General features: G+C 34.5%; 1 protein-coding gene across 1 annotated transcript; it reads right to left on the minus strand.

Annotated features, from left to right (window-relative positions):
• Positions 1-4,754: 4,754 nt before the first annotated feature.
• LOC130050321 (uncharacterized) lies at positions 4,755-8,862 on the minus strand. Its single transcript, XM_056150041.1, has 5 exons — positions 8,782-8,862; positions 6,578-6,803; positions 5,520-5,597; positions 5,203-5,439; positions 4,755-5,051 (listed from the first exon to the last, which is right to left on the minus strand). Exons 2-5 carry the CDS (start codon positions 6,789-6,791, stop codon positions 4,807-4,809), a joined length of 774 nt encoding a protein of 257 aa, XP_056006016.1. The 5' UTR covers positions 6,792-6,803; positions 8,782-8,862; the 3' UTR covers positions 4,755-4,806.
• Between the last annotated feature and the right edge of the window lie 6,795 nt (positions 8,863-15,657).

Consider the following 15,657-nt stretch of genomic DNA (forward strand, 5'->3'; position numbering starts at 1 on the left):
TTCAAAGGGACTGAATCCTAGAACCTCTTGAACTGCTTCTCTTGCAGGAAAAAACAATAACAAAAACAAGGTGAAATCTTTCATTCCAGTCTTTATTATACTGATAAAAATATGTTTTCATCATGGTTTTAAGGCTTTGATCCAAGTATAGACTTATATTGTCTAACACTTAACTCGTGCATGATCTGTTGAAAAAACCCTGACATAAGATTTGAACCTTGGTCTGACTGAATAGCCTTGGGCACTCCTACAAAATTGAAAAACTTGGTAAGAGCCTTGACTATGGTTTTCGGCTTGATATTCTTAAGAGGTATAGCTTCAGGGAATCGAGTGGACGTACACATTACAGTACGTAAATACTGGTTCCCTGGCCTAGTTTTTGGCAAGGGTCTTATACAATCTACTATCTGGCAAACATGACAAGACTTGCAAAATTCAGAAACATCCTTTCTTAGCTTAGGCCAATACAAATGACATCTCGCAATCATTTAAATTTTTCGACAGGGGATGCTTACTCCTCCTAGGCATTTGTTCCCACCTTTGGTGTGATCAGGAGTCCGTGTTTGCCCAACCATCTATTTTGTATTGTTTTAGGAGTTATGAGATCGATCACTATTCATTATCTTCACTTTTCACTTTCTTAAAATGCCGCAAATATTGATACCCTGATTATTCTTGAATTTGCGGTATTAACTTGATATTTTTAGCTGCATTGAATTAAGTTCTGACAGGTACAATTTTAGATTCCTTTTGAATTTTTATTTCTTCTAATTCAAATTATCCTATACTTTCTCTCTTTCTGCTCTTTCAGTCTCTAATTGTATTTTTTTCGCTCAAATTATCTTCCTTTTTCTTTTTCTCTTACTACTCTGTCATTTTCTTTTTCTCTCTCAGCACGTTCGTCTCCTTCATTTTCTAGTATCATTTTCTCAATTTGCATTTTCTGACTTTCTCTTTCCCTTTCTGATTTCATTTTTTCTAATTCTAACTGAAATTCGAATTCCGACATATTTGCTGGTTCAACTGATCGTTTTGCAAAAACATTTTCTTCTACAAGTGTTTTAGTGAGCGTAACTTTGATATCTTGTTTACGCATTGTAGAATTAATCTCTAACCGAGGTGTACAGCCAAACGTGGTAACTCCTTTGTTTGAAGGCATCGAACACCTGAACAATCGGCAAGTCAAGAATATATGTGACCGAAAACATGGCAAATTCTGCTGTCGACGAAAATCAATCAATTCAGACAAATGAACTTCAAATCTTGAAAAATGCGACATTTTTGTTTTGTTTCTAATCCCGAACGAGCCCCCAATTATGTTATGGGTCAGAACAAACCCTTTATGTAGCGCAGCAGGATTTACTAACAAAGGACAATTAAACAATTACTAAGATTTATTTATAATTGATAATTGATAGACAATTTGTAACAATAGCAATATTTTGTTAGTTTGCCGTTAACATCTATGTTCAACAAGATATCCAAAAAATTAAGGAGATGTGGAAGACTCTGGCGTATTTTATATCGAGTTCAGAGCGATTTATCAAATCAATATAAGTTTTTAAAATGAGACAGCTACTGACAAGTAAGTTGGTGTTACAGCGGTTTTAATAGTCTGTTTTAAAATCAGCATTTCGCAAATCATATGCTCTTTGTAACGATCTAATTTACAAATACAACCTGGAATTGGGTCCACTGCTGTCTGACCTATTTCATACAAATTCTTAGGTCGTTCTTTAGATATTATTTTGATTACGGATTACTACATTTACCTGATCATGATATAGGTATCACAGCAGGTGTGACCGGTCGACAGGGAATATTAACTCTTTCTATGAACCTATCCCATCTGTGGTATGTCCAGGCACTAAGACCATAAACTGAGAATAGACTTGAGTCAAACTTTTGATTACTTATATCTTAAGATTTATTTCACACAGATATTTCAAAAACTGCAGGTGTATAAAACATTGAAATGCAAACATATAATGAAAATTGTATTTGTTTATGAAAATTATTTCAAAGGTTAGCTGCATCTGAAATTGGAACTTAAGGCTATTCTCAGTTTATGGTCCGTGTATATTCTGTTTGGATTTTTTATTCAACTACAGTAAGTTAGTTAGTACTTTGCTATTGCTACAAAATGAGCCCACAAATATCTGGAAAAGTAATGAAAAACATAATTATATATTGTACTATAAAAAATGTATCTTGAATAAAGTTAAACTGAAAATATTTAAGTTTTTACCCAAATGACATTAAGATGACATTTAGGACATGCTTGAGGATATTTTTATATATACTTAAAACACTCCTAGGGCATATTTTAGGGGAAAGGATGCCTGCTGGGAATCAGTAGAATTTCAACACGACATTTCAACACGAGATAATCCCCAGTAGCAGCACAATTCCCCAATAATTTTAAACCAATACGTTAGGTAGACTATATAAGTGTCCAGAAATTATTTGAAAATGATGACCTTGAAACATACCCATTTTATATCACCCCTTATTAATGTTTATTAACATATTCAATTTAATTTTTTTTTAAAGAGATTCAGTTTTCCAGTAGTCAATCGGAAGTTTTAGAGCACATGGTGTCTGCTGAAATAGGAGAGTTACATGTTGTTGGTACAATGAATGAAAGAAGAAGATACCGAACAGTGAATGTATCTTTCAAATCTTACCTGAATGTGGTCATTTCATTTCAATTTAAAGTGGTATTCATTTGTTTCATTTTCCAATGCAAAATCAAGACCGAGACAAATATTCGTAACTTTTAATTACCATTCTTCATTTCAGTCACATTAACACAGTACACTGTCTGGTAAAAACCAATAAAAAATGATTGATTCATTGTCTGTTTTACGTCCCGTTTATAATGTTGTACTCAAATTAAGACGTGAGAAGTACCGCAAATTTAGATCTATACTTCACACTCAGGGCTGTAGCATTGAAGGTTTTAATGACATTAACACCTGCCACGACGAGAAACCTCCGATTTTAGAGCATATATCCCTAGGACCTGTGATAGTATCTGATCCCACCTTTTGTATGTTCAGCGGTCCGTATTGACCCTATTCCTAATTTTGTATTTCTTATAGAAATTATGAGATTAATCACCGTTCGCTATCTTCACCTTTTCTAAATGCCGAGCGTTTGGGGAAGGAGCAATCACTATTTATGCTTACTTCTTTGGTTTGACCATGGCAAAAGAAGGTCTCGAATTTGGAGACTTACTAATTACAAAGCGAGCACTCTAACACTGAGGTACCGTATAGAGTAAAAATTAATACACGTGCCATACCTTAAATCAACCTTAAGCCATTTCTTGGAATGGAGCAGGTGCTACCATTGAAATTAAAAATGTTGATGTGTCGCCTTACTATAAATATAGAAACTGTTAATGAAAATGCATTGTCATGGCAACCGAATTTAGCTAAGAGCGACGTTTCATATATTCCCAGGTGATTCGAGGAACTACCGCGATGCCTGTGATGGGCACATCCATAACTACATCATTCTGTCTGCATTCTGGTCTCGAAAATCCAAATATGGGCTTCCTTTGGTTTCTTCAGATGCTCTATTTAAAACTTTCAACGCAACCAAGTATAGTTTTGTCTGAATATGATGTGGATATAATTACTTACAACCATATGGAAAAGAAGTACATAGTGTCCTAAATCCATCAATATCCTCCTTGTCTACATGCAGCACCAATTTCAAAGTTTATAATTCTTATCTAGACATTAAATAGATACGATTGAAATGATCCAGGGAATCGAATTGTTTAAAAGAAGTTGATTACCGTCATTATAGACTTGCAAAAAGTTACAGGAGAATTTACCAACTATTGATAGACAGTGCTTATGAGTTTTCCCCATTGTACCTAGGTCCCGCCCCGAGGTCACGGTTTTATTGAAACATTTTTATGCTTAATAGAAGTTCATTTTGTGAAATTCAATAACTAATCTTCTAATATTGGAACTAGTAGTCCAAAATACATGTATATCGGGTGATTTACAAATAATCAAATAAGCGGACAAAATTGACAGTGTATGTACATGTTGGCATCCTACATTACCATTTGCTCATTCCTTGTACCTAAACATTGTATTTTGCAGTGTACATTTCCAATATGGGTTACAAATTGTCACAACCCTTTTGTATAGCTACATACACATATTTTTTTATGTATATGAAATCAAATCGTTGGTAATTAAAACAAAATACATGTATTAGCGATACCACCGCATTTGGATTACAAGGAATGAAAAAAATGTTTAATAAAACCCAGTTATCTCATTCGTGGAATATACACGCATCATCCAAAATTAGTATATCTAAGGTCTAATGAAAGGCGAAGATAACGAAGAGTGATCAATCTCATAAATTCCACAAGGAATACAAAATAAAGAATTGGGTAAACATGAACCACTGGATATACCAGAGGTGAAAGCATGTGCCTAGGAGGAGTAAGCATCTCCTATAGACCGATCACAACCGAACTGGGATTAAACTGAAATTAAACGATTTGAGTTACCATGGAGAAAAATGCAAATAGAACAAACATTTCATTTAGGTCAGACGGTAATTATTTTGTTTGATATATACCAACATATTGTTGTGTTAAAAGAATTGCAAGATATATAATGAAGACATATGACATGTCGATGGAATAGAATACGTCATTATTCTTATAATTGATTATCAACAATTTTTGAAGAGAAAAACAATAACAAAGCTATCGATACTGAAACCATTCTTTATTGCGTGAATGCATTTTCATCGTACTATCGATTACTTCTATGCCTTGGAACAGACGACACATACAAGTTCCCGCCCGTTTACATATGGTGGACATTTCAGTGAACCACATCTTGCCTCCACGGAATAGAAAAGATAACCGTCGTGATTAGAATGACCCCCAGTTATAGTATCAGGTTTCCTATCCACACACGTATACGTTGTGGCAGCAGGAAAACCATGATATCCCGCCATTAGATATCCATCGTATTCCAATTTCCAATCTTTGTAACAAGTCTTCCTTGCTACAGTAATGTGAAACAAAAGTTAGATCTTCAAACATTTTGGAAACCATTTTGTATATCTTGGATCTTTTGTATATGTGTGAATGCTTTAAGATTGACTAAATCATGATATTTGCAATATTAAACATAGCAGGAACAGGTTCAAACGTACCTGGGAAGACTCTAAGAACAGATCTATTATGTACCAGGCAGACAGCACACGGTACGTCATGTTGATGAAGACGGCGTAAGTTACTCAGAGATTTGCTGGTTTCGTATTCTGCTCCATATACAAAAGCTCTAACGTCGTCAGCCCCATCTTTGTACCGGCCCCATTCGGGATCTCTTGGTAAACAAAGGGGCTCAACAGCCGCTCCCGAGTGGGTATAATGTGATCCACCAGTGTATCCTGTCAAAGGAAGATCATTTTTACTGGTGAGTATTCCTTCATTACAAAATCCAGTTCCTCTTATCTACATCTACACTTACCAGAGAGAACCAGTTCAGCATTCGGAGGACACGACTTCTTTCCCCATCTTGTATAGACGACACTCCTGTTTATTCTACCTGTATCGAACAAAGACAATATGAGAAGATAACAAACAGTGATTAAATCTTATAACTCTTATAAGCAAAACATGATTAAGAGTAGGACAAACACGGACCTCTGAACATATCAGAAGTGGTATAAGGTGCTTAGGAGGAGTAATCATCCCTTGTGGCTCAATATTGGATAATTTATTGATTGATTTCTGTAGATATTTAGGAATTTCTACTACAGGAACGCCAAGAAGCCACTTCAGCGAAACCATGAGCATTATAAAAGTGTATTCTAACGAGGGAATTGAAGCTTTCAACTCTTAGATATGATGAATATTATTTCATTTTTGTTTCTAAAGAGAATGACTTCGTTTTTCTCTAAAATTTGTTTGTAACACTTAATGGTTTCCATTGTCTGTTACCCGCATGTTCCCGGATATTTACGGAAAGCGAAGACAACCTCAAACGTATCACAATCACCTCTGTTTTGATCAAATTAAAATGAAAACTTTGAAGTGAATTGTCTTTTTCCAGGTAAGCAGTTCCAGTTAACAATGAAATTTTCCCTCAGTAAATTTAGAAAAAATCTTAATACTGTAAATGGGGAAATGATTACGGTGGTTTTAATCTCGGTGTTTGCGGTTGGGGACTTTTCCACGAAATTGAAACAACCGCAATCATTTTACAAGTGTGACACAATATGTTTTGAATTGTTACCAGTAATCAAAATAAAATTTGAATTCCGGGAAAATAAAACCACCGCAATTAGACCAATATGAAAAACAGCGAACGTTTAGCACCGCGAAATTAAAACCACTTACAGTATTTACTAATCAGCGTCTTATTCTTTATTATCATTATTATAAAATTTACATTAAAACACACGCAGATATTTTTTTTTACTTCAATTCATCAGTGAGATATGATCTTTCTGAGCAGTCAGAAAACATCACTGAAAAGAGAATGTGAAATAATTGACAGTGATTCATAAAAGTATAGTAATATACCTTTTCTCTCAAAATCAGCTCTCATTTGTTTCTTAAATACATTCATAGATCGCTCCATGTTATTTGTAAACCTTTGGAACTCTTCTTTTAGAGCTCCAATCTGATATTCTCCAAGTCCAGACATAATCCCATGTACGGTATCTTTGCAGCTTTCGGTTTGTGTTTCAGCTTGTGAAACATGGACCATCAGTAGGAAGGTTAGTAAAGGCATCATTTTAGATGTAATCTAACAATGAGGGAAATAAAGATAGGTATGATAATAATCATTATCATCACCAAAACATTCAATAGTGTTCATATTTAAAACATACAACTACAGCTTATCATTTATTTCATGTACTTTGAAATTGCCTGCACTGTTTACAACACAGATACAGTAGTGCTGAGGGCTTACATTATCTGGATTTTTTTTTTCGAAAATAAGAAAATGAAAAGTGTTTTATAATCATCGATCTTGAAATCGTCTAGAGTGATACCCCGAATCCATTTTTAAAAGCGTTCGCAAATTAAGCTTAGGAATCTATCTGTCAAATGAAACACCTTTTCTATTCACGTTTGAAAATTCACAGATTGTACTCCAAAAGGGAGTCTGCAAATGCTTTACTGTTACAAGTAATTTCAAGTTTTGTTTAATTGAGTTACGTCCCTTCTAGATTTGTTTCGTTCATAAAGAAAGGTCGCCAACTGTGTGTAAAGTGTCACAAATTTAGAACTATGGAAGGCATTCGGGGCCACATCAGCGATGGTTTCTAGATGTGTTTACGCCTGCCGCGATACGGGATCACGGATTTTAAGGATATAAAACCCGTGTATCCCTACATACATCCATTGTTTTATTACGTAGGCTAACCAAAGTAAACATATTTTAGTATGCTACACAGCATTACTGTAAAATAAAATTATCAATGTCTATTATGATCCAATGTCCGCTGTGATCAATTAATTATCAAAAAATCGCATTGAGTAAATGCAATATTTTTTTTAAAGGAAAATCAAAGTGCCAAAGCGTTTTCAAAAGAAAGGATATCATACTTTGCTTATGCAAATCAAAATACCAAACAATACTCTATTATAGCTACTCTTTAAAAAACCACTCTTTACTTATCCAAAAGGTTTTTGTAATGAACTATCGCTGACTAGCTGATTTTATAGCAGAATCTGGTGTTTAGCAGAATTTTGTTGCAAAAGAAATTACGCGTGGAAATAAGTGTAAGGTATCGGGAATGTTTAATGTGAATTAAGAGTTTTAAATCAAAAGAAGTAGTGATGTACAGTAGGACTTATACTTTTAAATGCCTCCAATGATATCGTTGATCGGGAGATCATGGTCAGTCCTTTCCTTGATTATATCACACCTAAAACGTTAAAATATTTACGACTTTAAGTAGTAAATATCACTTCGATATACACTCGGAATCGATACTCCTTCGACATACACTCGAAATTTAGAATTGAGTATCGTGGGTCTTTCAGCGGATACCTTAAAACAAACGTCTCATGTAGTGACATGCGTTTGCATGTTATGGCACGTCCACTGTTAAGACCCTGATCGCAATAGATAGGTCTAAATGTATCTCGTGATGTATTGATAGGAATAAAAATATCCAAAGGACCTAAAATAAGCAAACCACACACATCAATTAAAATACATCGATGTCTCCCCAGGATGATACTGTGTTTCTCCAATGTGATGCAATTATCTATATTAAACACACACCACAATTATCTATACTAAACACACACCACAATTCTCTATACTAAACACACACCACAATTAGCTATACTAACCATACACCACAATTATCAATAATTTGGCTCCACTTTTTTGGCACGCTGTTTTTGGCTATATTTAGCTCTAAACTTCATAGTTATTTCCGATTTCAAACATTTCGGTTGAGCATCACTGAAGAAACATTATTTGTCGAAATGCGCATCTGGTGCATCAAAGTTCGTACCGTATACGTTTTACACTAAACACACACCACAATTATCTATACTAAACACACACCACAATTATCTATACTAAACGCACACCACAATTATCTATACTAAACACACACCACAATTCTCTATACTAAACACACACCACAATTATCTTAATCAAATAAATAAACTGACTGATTCTTGAGATGTTATTTGATATGTATTCCCTTCTTTAGATAATTTTGTTTATATTGATAAATAAGTAATGTTTATAAACTTACATTTTGATTTATTTTCCAGAATCAAGAAATCAAACATGCATTTATTACACATGTGCCAGTATCAATGAAGAAGTTTAGGATATATACATTTAGGTAACAACATGGTGCAATTCATATATGTGGTACGTGACAGATGAATCTCATTAAAATGTAACTAGATACCAACATTAGTATATACGATCACTGTTCGTTATCATCATTTTTCAATATATACGTAATAACTTCCATCATCAGAACCAACAGCTTTACTCTCCGTTACACTGCATTCAACAAGCAAAGGGTACTGAGGACTTATTCTAACCCGGACCCCCACGAGCACCACCTCCACGAGATCATTGTATTTCAAATGAAAACGCAAAAGAAGCTTCTTTTATTATAGAGTCATGCTAAGGCACACCACATATCTATTTTTCGACGTTAGAAACATTGCCAAGGCCACTTTTCTTTGTTTTTGTTTGAAGCAGGCAAAATCCAAAACCATCTAAATTGAAACTTGTGATTCGATATGTAAATGACGCATTTCAAATATACAGTTGTACATGTATATACATATACTGAAAATGTACATGAATATATAGGGGATCAGGAGAATGGTAAACATTGAACATATCAATTTGGCATCATATTACCGGTACCGTATAATCTTTACATTATGCAAGCTGAACTCCTATTCCCAGAAGATACAAAATATTGATAATAGGAATCAAATCAAGAAAAATGTCACAAAATAGCTGCTTGCACTAATCAAAGTACTGAAAGTACTGATAGGAGCTGATTTTAGTCAGGTGTTCGCAGATTTACACCAAATGTTTCTTGGATTGAGAATTATTCCAAAATTAAAAAAAATAGAGAAGTACACCCAAAGTCATAAACTTACGCATAAACGTATGTTGTGTTTCTGTAACAATCAACACACAATTATTTATGTCTACCTTCATATAGACATTAGTAAGTTAACACCTTGTCTAGATTGTATTTTACTATTCCAACATATTATTAACTCTTAGAATTGCTCATTTTGTCAAAATATGTCAATTCATTAATGTTCTAGTATTCCCGTGGGGATCCAAGTTAGAATAGGTCCTCAGTACCCCTTGCTTATCGTATTTTTGGATTTATGGCACTTTTTAAAAAATTCTACAACTCTAGGAGAATTGTGTTTAGTAAACCAGAAGTGATAAAAAAAATAAGGTAGGTTACTTGAGAAACATGTTTTGGCTCCAGGTGACAAAGCTTGTAACAACAGTGTTTTTGTCTGTAAGGTTCATTATCACAACTGTATTTTAAACGAACTTGGCAATAACTCCACTTCTGGTAATCGTAGATATACTCTAATAGCCATTTCAAATGATAAAATTCATCAAAAAAAACATGCCTCAGTTTTAGCCACATTTGGTATCCCAGTCGTTGGGTCGAATGAACATAAGTTACCGTACCTATTTTGGATTCCTAAATTACATAAAATCCCTTACAAACAAAGATACTTTGCTGGATCCAGTAAATGTTTTACCAAGCCCTTATCTTTGCTCCTCACAAAAATATTAACAACTGTGAAGGAGAAACTTCAAACTTACTGTGCGACTACATATGCCATAAGTGGTGTAAATCAAATGTGGATTCTGAAAAAAAATTCTAAAGAACTTTTAGTAAACTTGAAATCACAAAGCTTTTCTCAAATCAACAACATTAAAACGTGTGATTTTTCAACTCTTTCCACGACCATTTCTCACGATCAATTATCGATCAGACTTTTTGACATCATAGACAGTTGCTTCTTGAACAAAAAGTCATAGCTAGTGATCAGTCATCCAAAAATTACTTTGTTAAACGCAACTCTGATTCCACTCACAAGTGCTCTGACGTTCAAATAAAAAGGTGTTAGAGTTCCTCATTGACAATATTTTCGTGGTCTTTGGTGATCAAGTTTTTTTTACAGTCTGTTGGAATTTCCATGGTTACGAATTGTGCTCCTTTGTTAGCTGAACTGTTTCTGTATTCATATGAAGCAAAATTTATTCAAAAACTTCTACACGAGAAGAAAAAATATCTTGCTGTGGCCTTCAAATCGATATTTAGATATATCGACGATGTTTTGTTTCATAACAATAGTAATTTTCATTCATATACCTATTCGATATATCCCTGTGAGCGCGAAATAAAAGACCAACCAAGTCGTCCACTTCTGCTTCATACTTAGATATCTTATTGAAAGTAGACATTAATGACAAAGTGACAACTCAACTGTATGGCAAACAGGTTGATCTCAGCTTCTCCATCGTCAACTTCACATATTTATGTAGCAATATTCCATTATCATCTGCATATGGTGTTTATATCTCTCAACTGATTCGATACCTATGGATTTTCACCATTTTTGTGAGACCTGCTGCTCTAAGTTTTGTGGGGCTATGGGGGGAGCAAATTGGGAAAGGGACCTCCGAGGGGATCGCCCTGGACGCTCACGGTGGATGTGACCCCTGGATATACCAGAGGTGATATCAGGTGCCTAGGAGGAGTAAGCATCCCCTATAGCATTAGCGCGTCATGAAAATAATGCAGTCGTGAAATGTTGTAGTTCATAATCGTATTGATTGTTTCGTTTTTGTGGTAATTCATTTCTGTTAAAATAGACGTACTATATTTATCAAGATCCAAACGCACATTGTTTACATCTCTATTGCATTCATGAGAAAATGGTTATCAATAAAATTAGTAAAGATATCGAAGACAAAAGTTTCTCAAATATGTTGAGGAAAAACTTGAAGAGCACAGAAATCTCCACTTTATGAAACACCCATAGTGAGATCGAACAGTGATACCTGCATTTTTTTTTTTTTTAAAGTATGAGTATATTATTATCTCCGTCTGTTGGTCTACCAATATGTCTTTTCGTTCATCACATTTTACGAGCTACCCTGTGTATGTTTACAAATTTTGTAGATGTGCTTTAAAGTTTTGGAATTCTGATGTAAGTCCCAGGAGAAGAGGATTAACCGTGTGGAATTCCAATGAAAACCTATCATTAGAGATTCCAAGGTTAACGGTATAGAATTTTGCCTTTGTGATAGAATGGTGGTATTTAGCCTCCAATTTCGGATTTTAGAACTGACCTATATTATTGTACGAGTGATATTGTTAAACATTAGACAGAAAATGCTCCATTCCCAAGTAACTATGTTTTTAGAATAAAATATTGCTTGCAACGACATCCTTCAAATTCTGCAATTGATTTACATTTGTGAACAGGTTTACTTCCCCGTGACTCTATATCCCACGGTAGGAACACAAATTTAATCAGATTTACATCCGACACTGTAGTAGGTATACACTGTATGGATGAGTAAGGTTTTTTGGTCTAAGCGGACTGAATCTCTAGATATTATTGCATATTCTGAAGTGATGAAATGAAAATTACCTCTTCTAATCTGTCGTAAGGTCGATTGTTCCTAGATGTATTTCATACCTATTGTTAAGTCATTCTTTACATACTAATTGACTATGAATTACTCAATTTCCTGTTCGATGGGTGTAACAGGTCAACATGGAATGCTTACTCTGGTGTGTTAGGTGGTACGTGTTTGTCCTGCTCTTAATTTTGTGTTATTTATAGGTGCTATGTACGAAAGCCCAGAAGGCTCATTCGACATTCGAGATTCAAACGACGAGATTCAAATTTCAATATCCATATTAACTAATTAAAATATAGGTCACTATATACGATTTAATAGACAACACATTTTAATCTAACTCATCAAATGTAAACAATCGCCATCATTATTGTAAGATTAGAGTTTTGACGTTACCGTGCATAGATTTGAAATGTGACAGAAAGCAAGTTGAAATTCGTTTCGATACACATTGGTGTTATATACGTTAGGGATGCAGTACACTTTTTATGTTTAATTGCAATTCAACTATGTTTTGATTTTCATACAATTCAAATGATTATCGGTATAGTAATCGCTGGGTTTATTCTAATATTTTTACCAAACAAAACCCACTTGTCATTCTAATTTTTATGCACCGCTTTTGTTTCCAGTAAAGATTCAAATTTGTATTTTATCGCAATTCCTGTTTTGTGACGATATCGTGGCTAGGTGAACGCTTTGATAGCTTCCATTACTAGTGAAAATGGAGGTATATTTTCTAGCCAATTTGTTTCTGTATTTATCTTTAGGACTCCTATGTTTTCGTCAATATAATAGATAACAAGTTTTTACCCCTTAACAGTCAGGATTTCTATTACGATTTAATGAAAACAAACAGCTCAGATTCAGATTCGTTTATGTCTTTGAGCTATCTGACTTATCAGAGTAACAATTAAGTACAATAATAATTATGTTACCTTGATTTAATAGCAATATTTTGACATTGTATATCACGTCATTATATGCAAACAGGTCTGTAGAAAGTAGGGTTCATAGAAAGCGGGGATGGAGTGAGGTGGAACCAGGTCAAATACTGACGAATACACCTCAAATAGTACACTTTAATTAAAATGGAATTGAAGGTTATATGAAGAATATTAACCGATGACACCACATAGCAATGAATTCTGATTTTAGATTAATCTCTAGGTTTACCTGCATACATTTTTTTCTGCTTGAATGACCACATTCTTAGAATTTATTTTACATTAAGATAATAATAATAATAAGGAAAATAGATAAATAAGATAAAATGGATTAAGATGAAAATAAAACGTAATGAAATATAAAGAAAAAATGCATGAAAACACAATAAAAGCCACGGTGTCGCATCTGAAACTCTAGCGTCTGGAGTATACTAGTACTTAATCTACTGATTAGTACTTGACTGAAAAAAATAAACTAGAATCAATTATTGGAGGGGTATCATCGGTTAGTAGACTTCATATATGACCTCAATTCAAGGTATTTATGAGGTGTATTCGTCATTATTTGACATGGTTATCACATACATAAATCGAGGCAGGCTATTGACAAACAAGTTGATGATACAGGGATTTCAACAGTCTCGTTTAAAGTCAGTATTTTGCAAATTCTATGGTCGTTATAATGATCTAGTTTGCCAATACAACCTATCATTGGATCAAATGCTGTCTGACGTAATTCATACCAATTGGTAGGACGTTTTTAGTACACTGATTTTGAGAATGGATTAATCCGTTTACCTGATCAATATATAGGGCTAACGGCGGGTGTGACCAGTCAACATGTGTTGCTTAGGGGCCCTTGTTTGAGCTACTCTCTATTTTGTATTCCTTATAGGAGTTTTAAGATTGGTCACTGTTCATCATCTTCCTTTGTTCTTTTGAATGGGAAATTACTTATTTTCCATACAGTTGAATATATTTCTATGCACCTTCATGTTAATTGTGTATATCAGCAGAAGTGGCCCAATACCAAGACTTCATAATTTCTTTTTCGTTGTACTTTCTCTGACACCAAGCATATCTTCATCAACAGTATTATCATAGTCAAGGGGTTCCTAACTGCCCAACTATCTATTTTGTATTGCTTGTAGGAATTATGAGATTGATTACTGTTCGTTATCTTCACCTTTCTTTCAAGACAGTTACATGTCATTTTGAAATACACGGTGACGGTTTGATTAGAATGTTTGACATTGTGTCTATATATTGGATTGTCTATCTGTGTATAAACAATCTAAAGACAATAAGGTGTTCAAGTAAAGTGGAGAGAGCTTTCAAGAAAACCCATTTGTTTCGAAATCGAACGCTTAAGTTCTAGACTTACATGCTGGTAAGGAAAAAGTCAAGATAACGAACAGTGATCAATCTCTTTATTCCTGTAAAAGATTCAAAATTAGGAGTTGGCAAATATGAATCCCTACGCTGGACACACCATAGGTCGTGTCTTCTGTGTAGGAGGAGTAAGCATCCCCTGTCAACCAATCACACCCGCCGTGAGCCCTGTATATCGAAACATGTTGTTGGTTCCACAATCACAAGTGCTTTCCTAATGGACCATGTTGGGTTCACGCTTCTTATAGACTAAGGAGAGGTGATGAATGATCTTAAAATTTGTCGTAAATACCACATTTCCTCCATAGGGAGATGTCATGAGTGAGCCCATGTCAGTTTGACTGATAGACTGAAGAAATTGTGGTAGATTTGAAATCATGAAACATTTCTCAAATTAACAACATCAAAACGTATGACTTTTCAACACTTTACACGACGATACATTAACCACTATACTTATGACAGCATATACAGTTGCGTTTTCAACAAAAACGAAAAAGAGAAATATTCATATTTAGTGGTCAGTCATTCAAAAAATTACTTCGTTAAATACCAATCTGATTCTACGCACAGACACTCTGATGGTGATATCAAAAATATGTTGGAATTCGTCATAGACAATGTATTTGTTGGGTCTTCCTACAGTCTCATAGACACGGACTGTAATTCTTTATTAGCATTAGCTTACCTTTTTTATATTCCTATCAGGGAGTATTGATTCAAAAGCTTATATATGAAAAGATAAGATCCCTTATTGTGACTTTCATCTCATCATTAATATATATCGACGGCGTTTGATTTATTTATAATGATAAGTTTCATTGATATGTCGATTCAATATTTCCCAGTGAGCGCGAAATGAAAGACACCATCAAGTCTTCTACATCTGCTGCATACCTAGATAGTTTGTTGGACATAGATATTGATGGCAGACTGACAACTCATCTTTGTGGCAGGCTGGGTGACTTCAGCTTCTTTATCTTCGATTTCCCGTACTTTTCGGGCGGTGCTCCGTTGTCTTCTGGGTACGGTGTTTTTGTCTATCGGCTAGTTTGTTGCGCGGTACTTGTTCTGCGTGTGTCGGTTTTGGATCGGGGAAGACTGCCGACAAACAGGTTTGATTTGAACAT

The sequence above is a fragment of the Ostrea edulis genome, chromosome 9 (genome assembly GCF_947568905.1).
Source record: "Ostrea edulis chromosome 9, xbOstEdul1.1, whole genome shotgun sequence".
NCBI classification, from domain to species: Eukaryota; Metazoa; Mollusca; class Bivalvia; order Ostreida; family Ostreidae; genus Ostrea; species Ostrea edulis.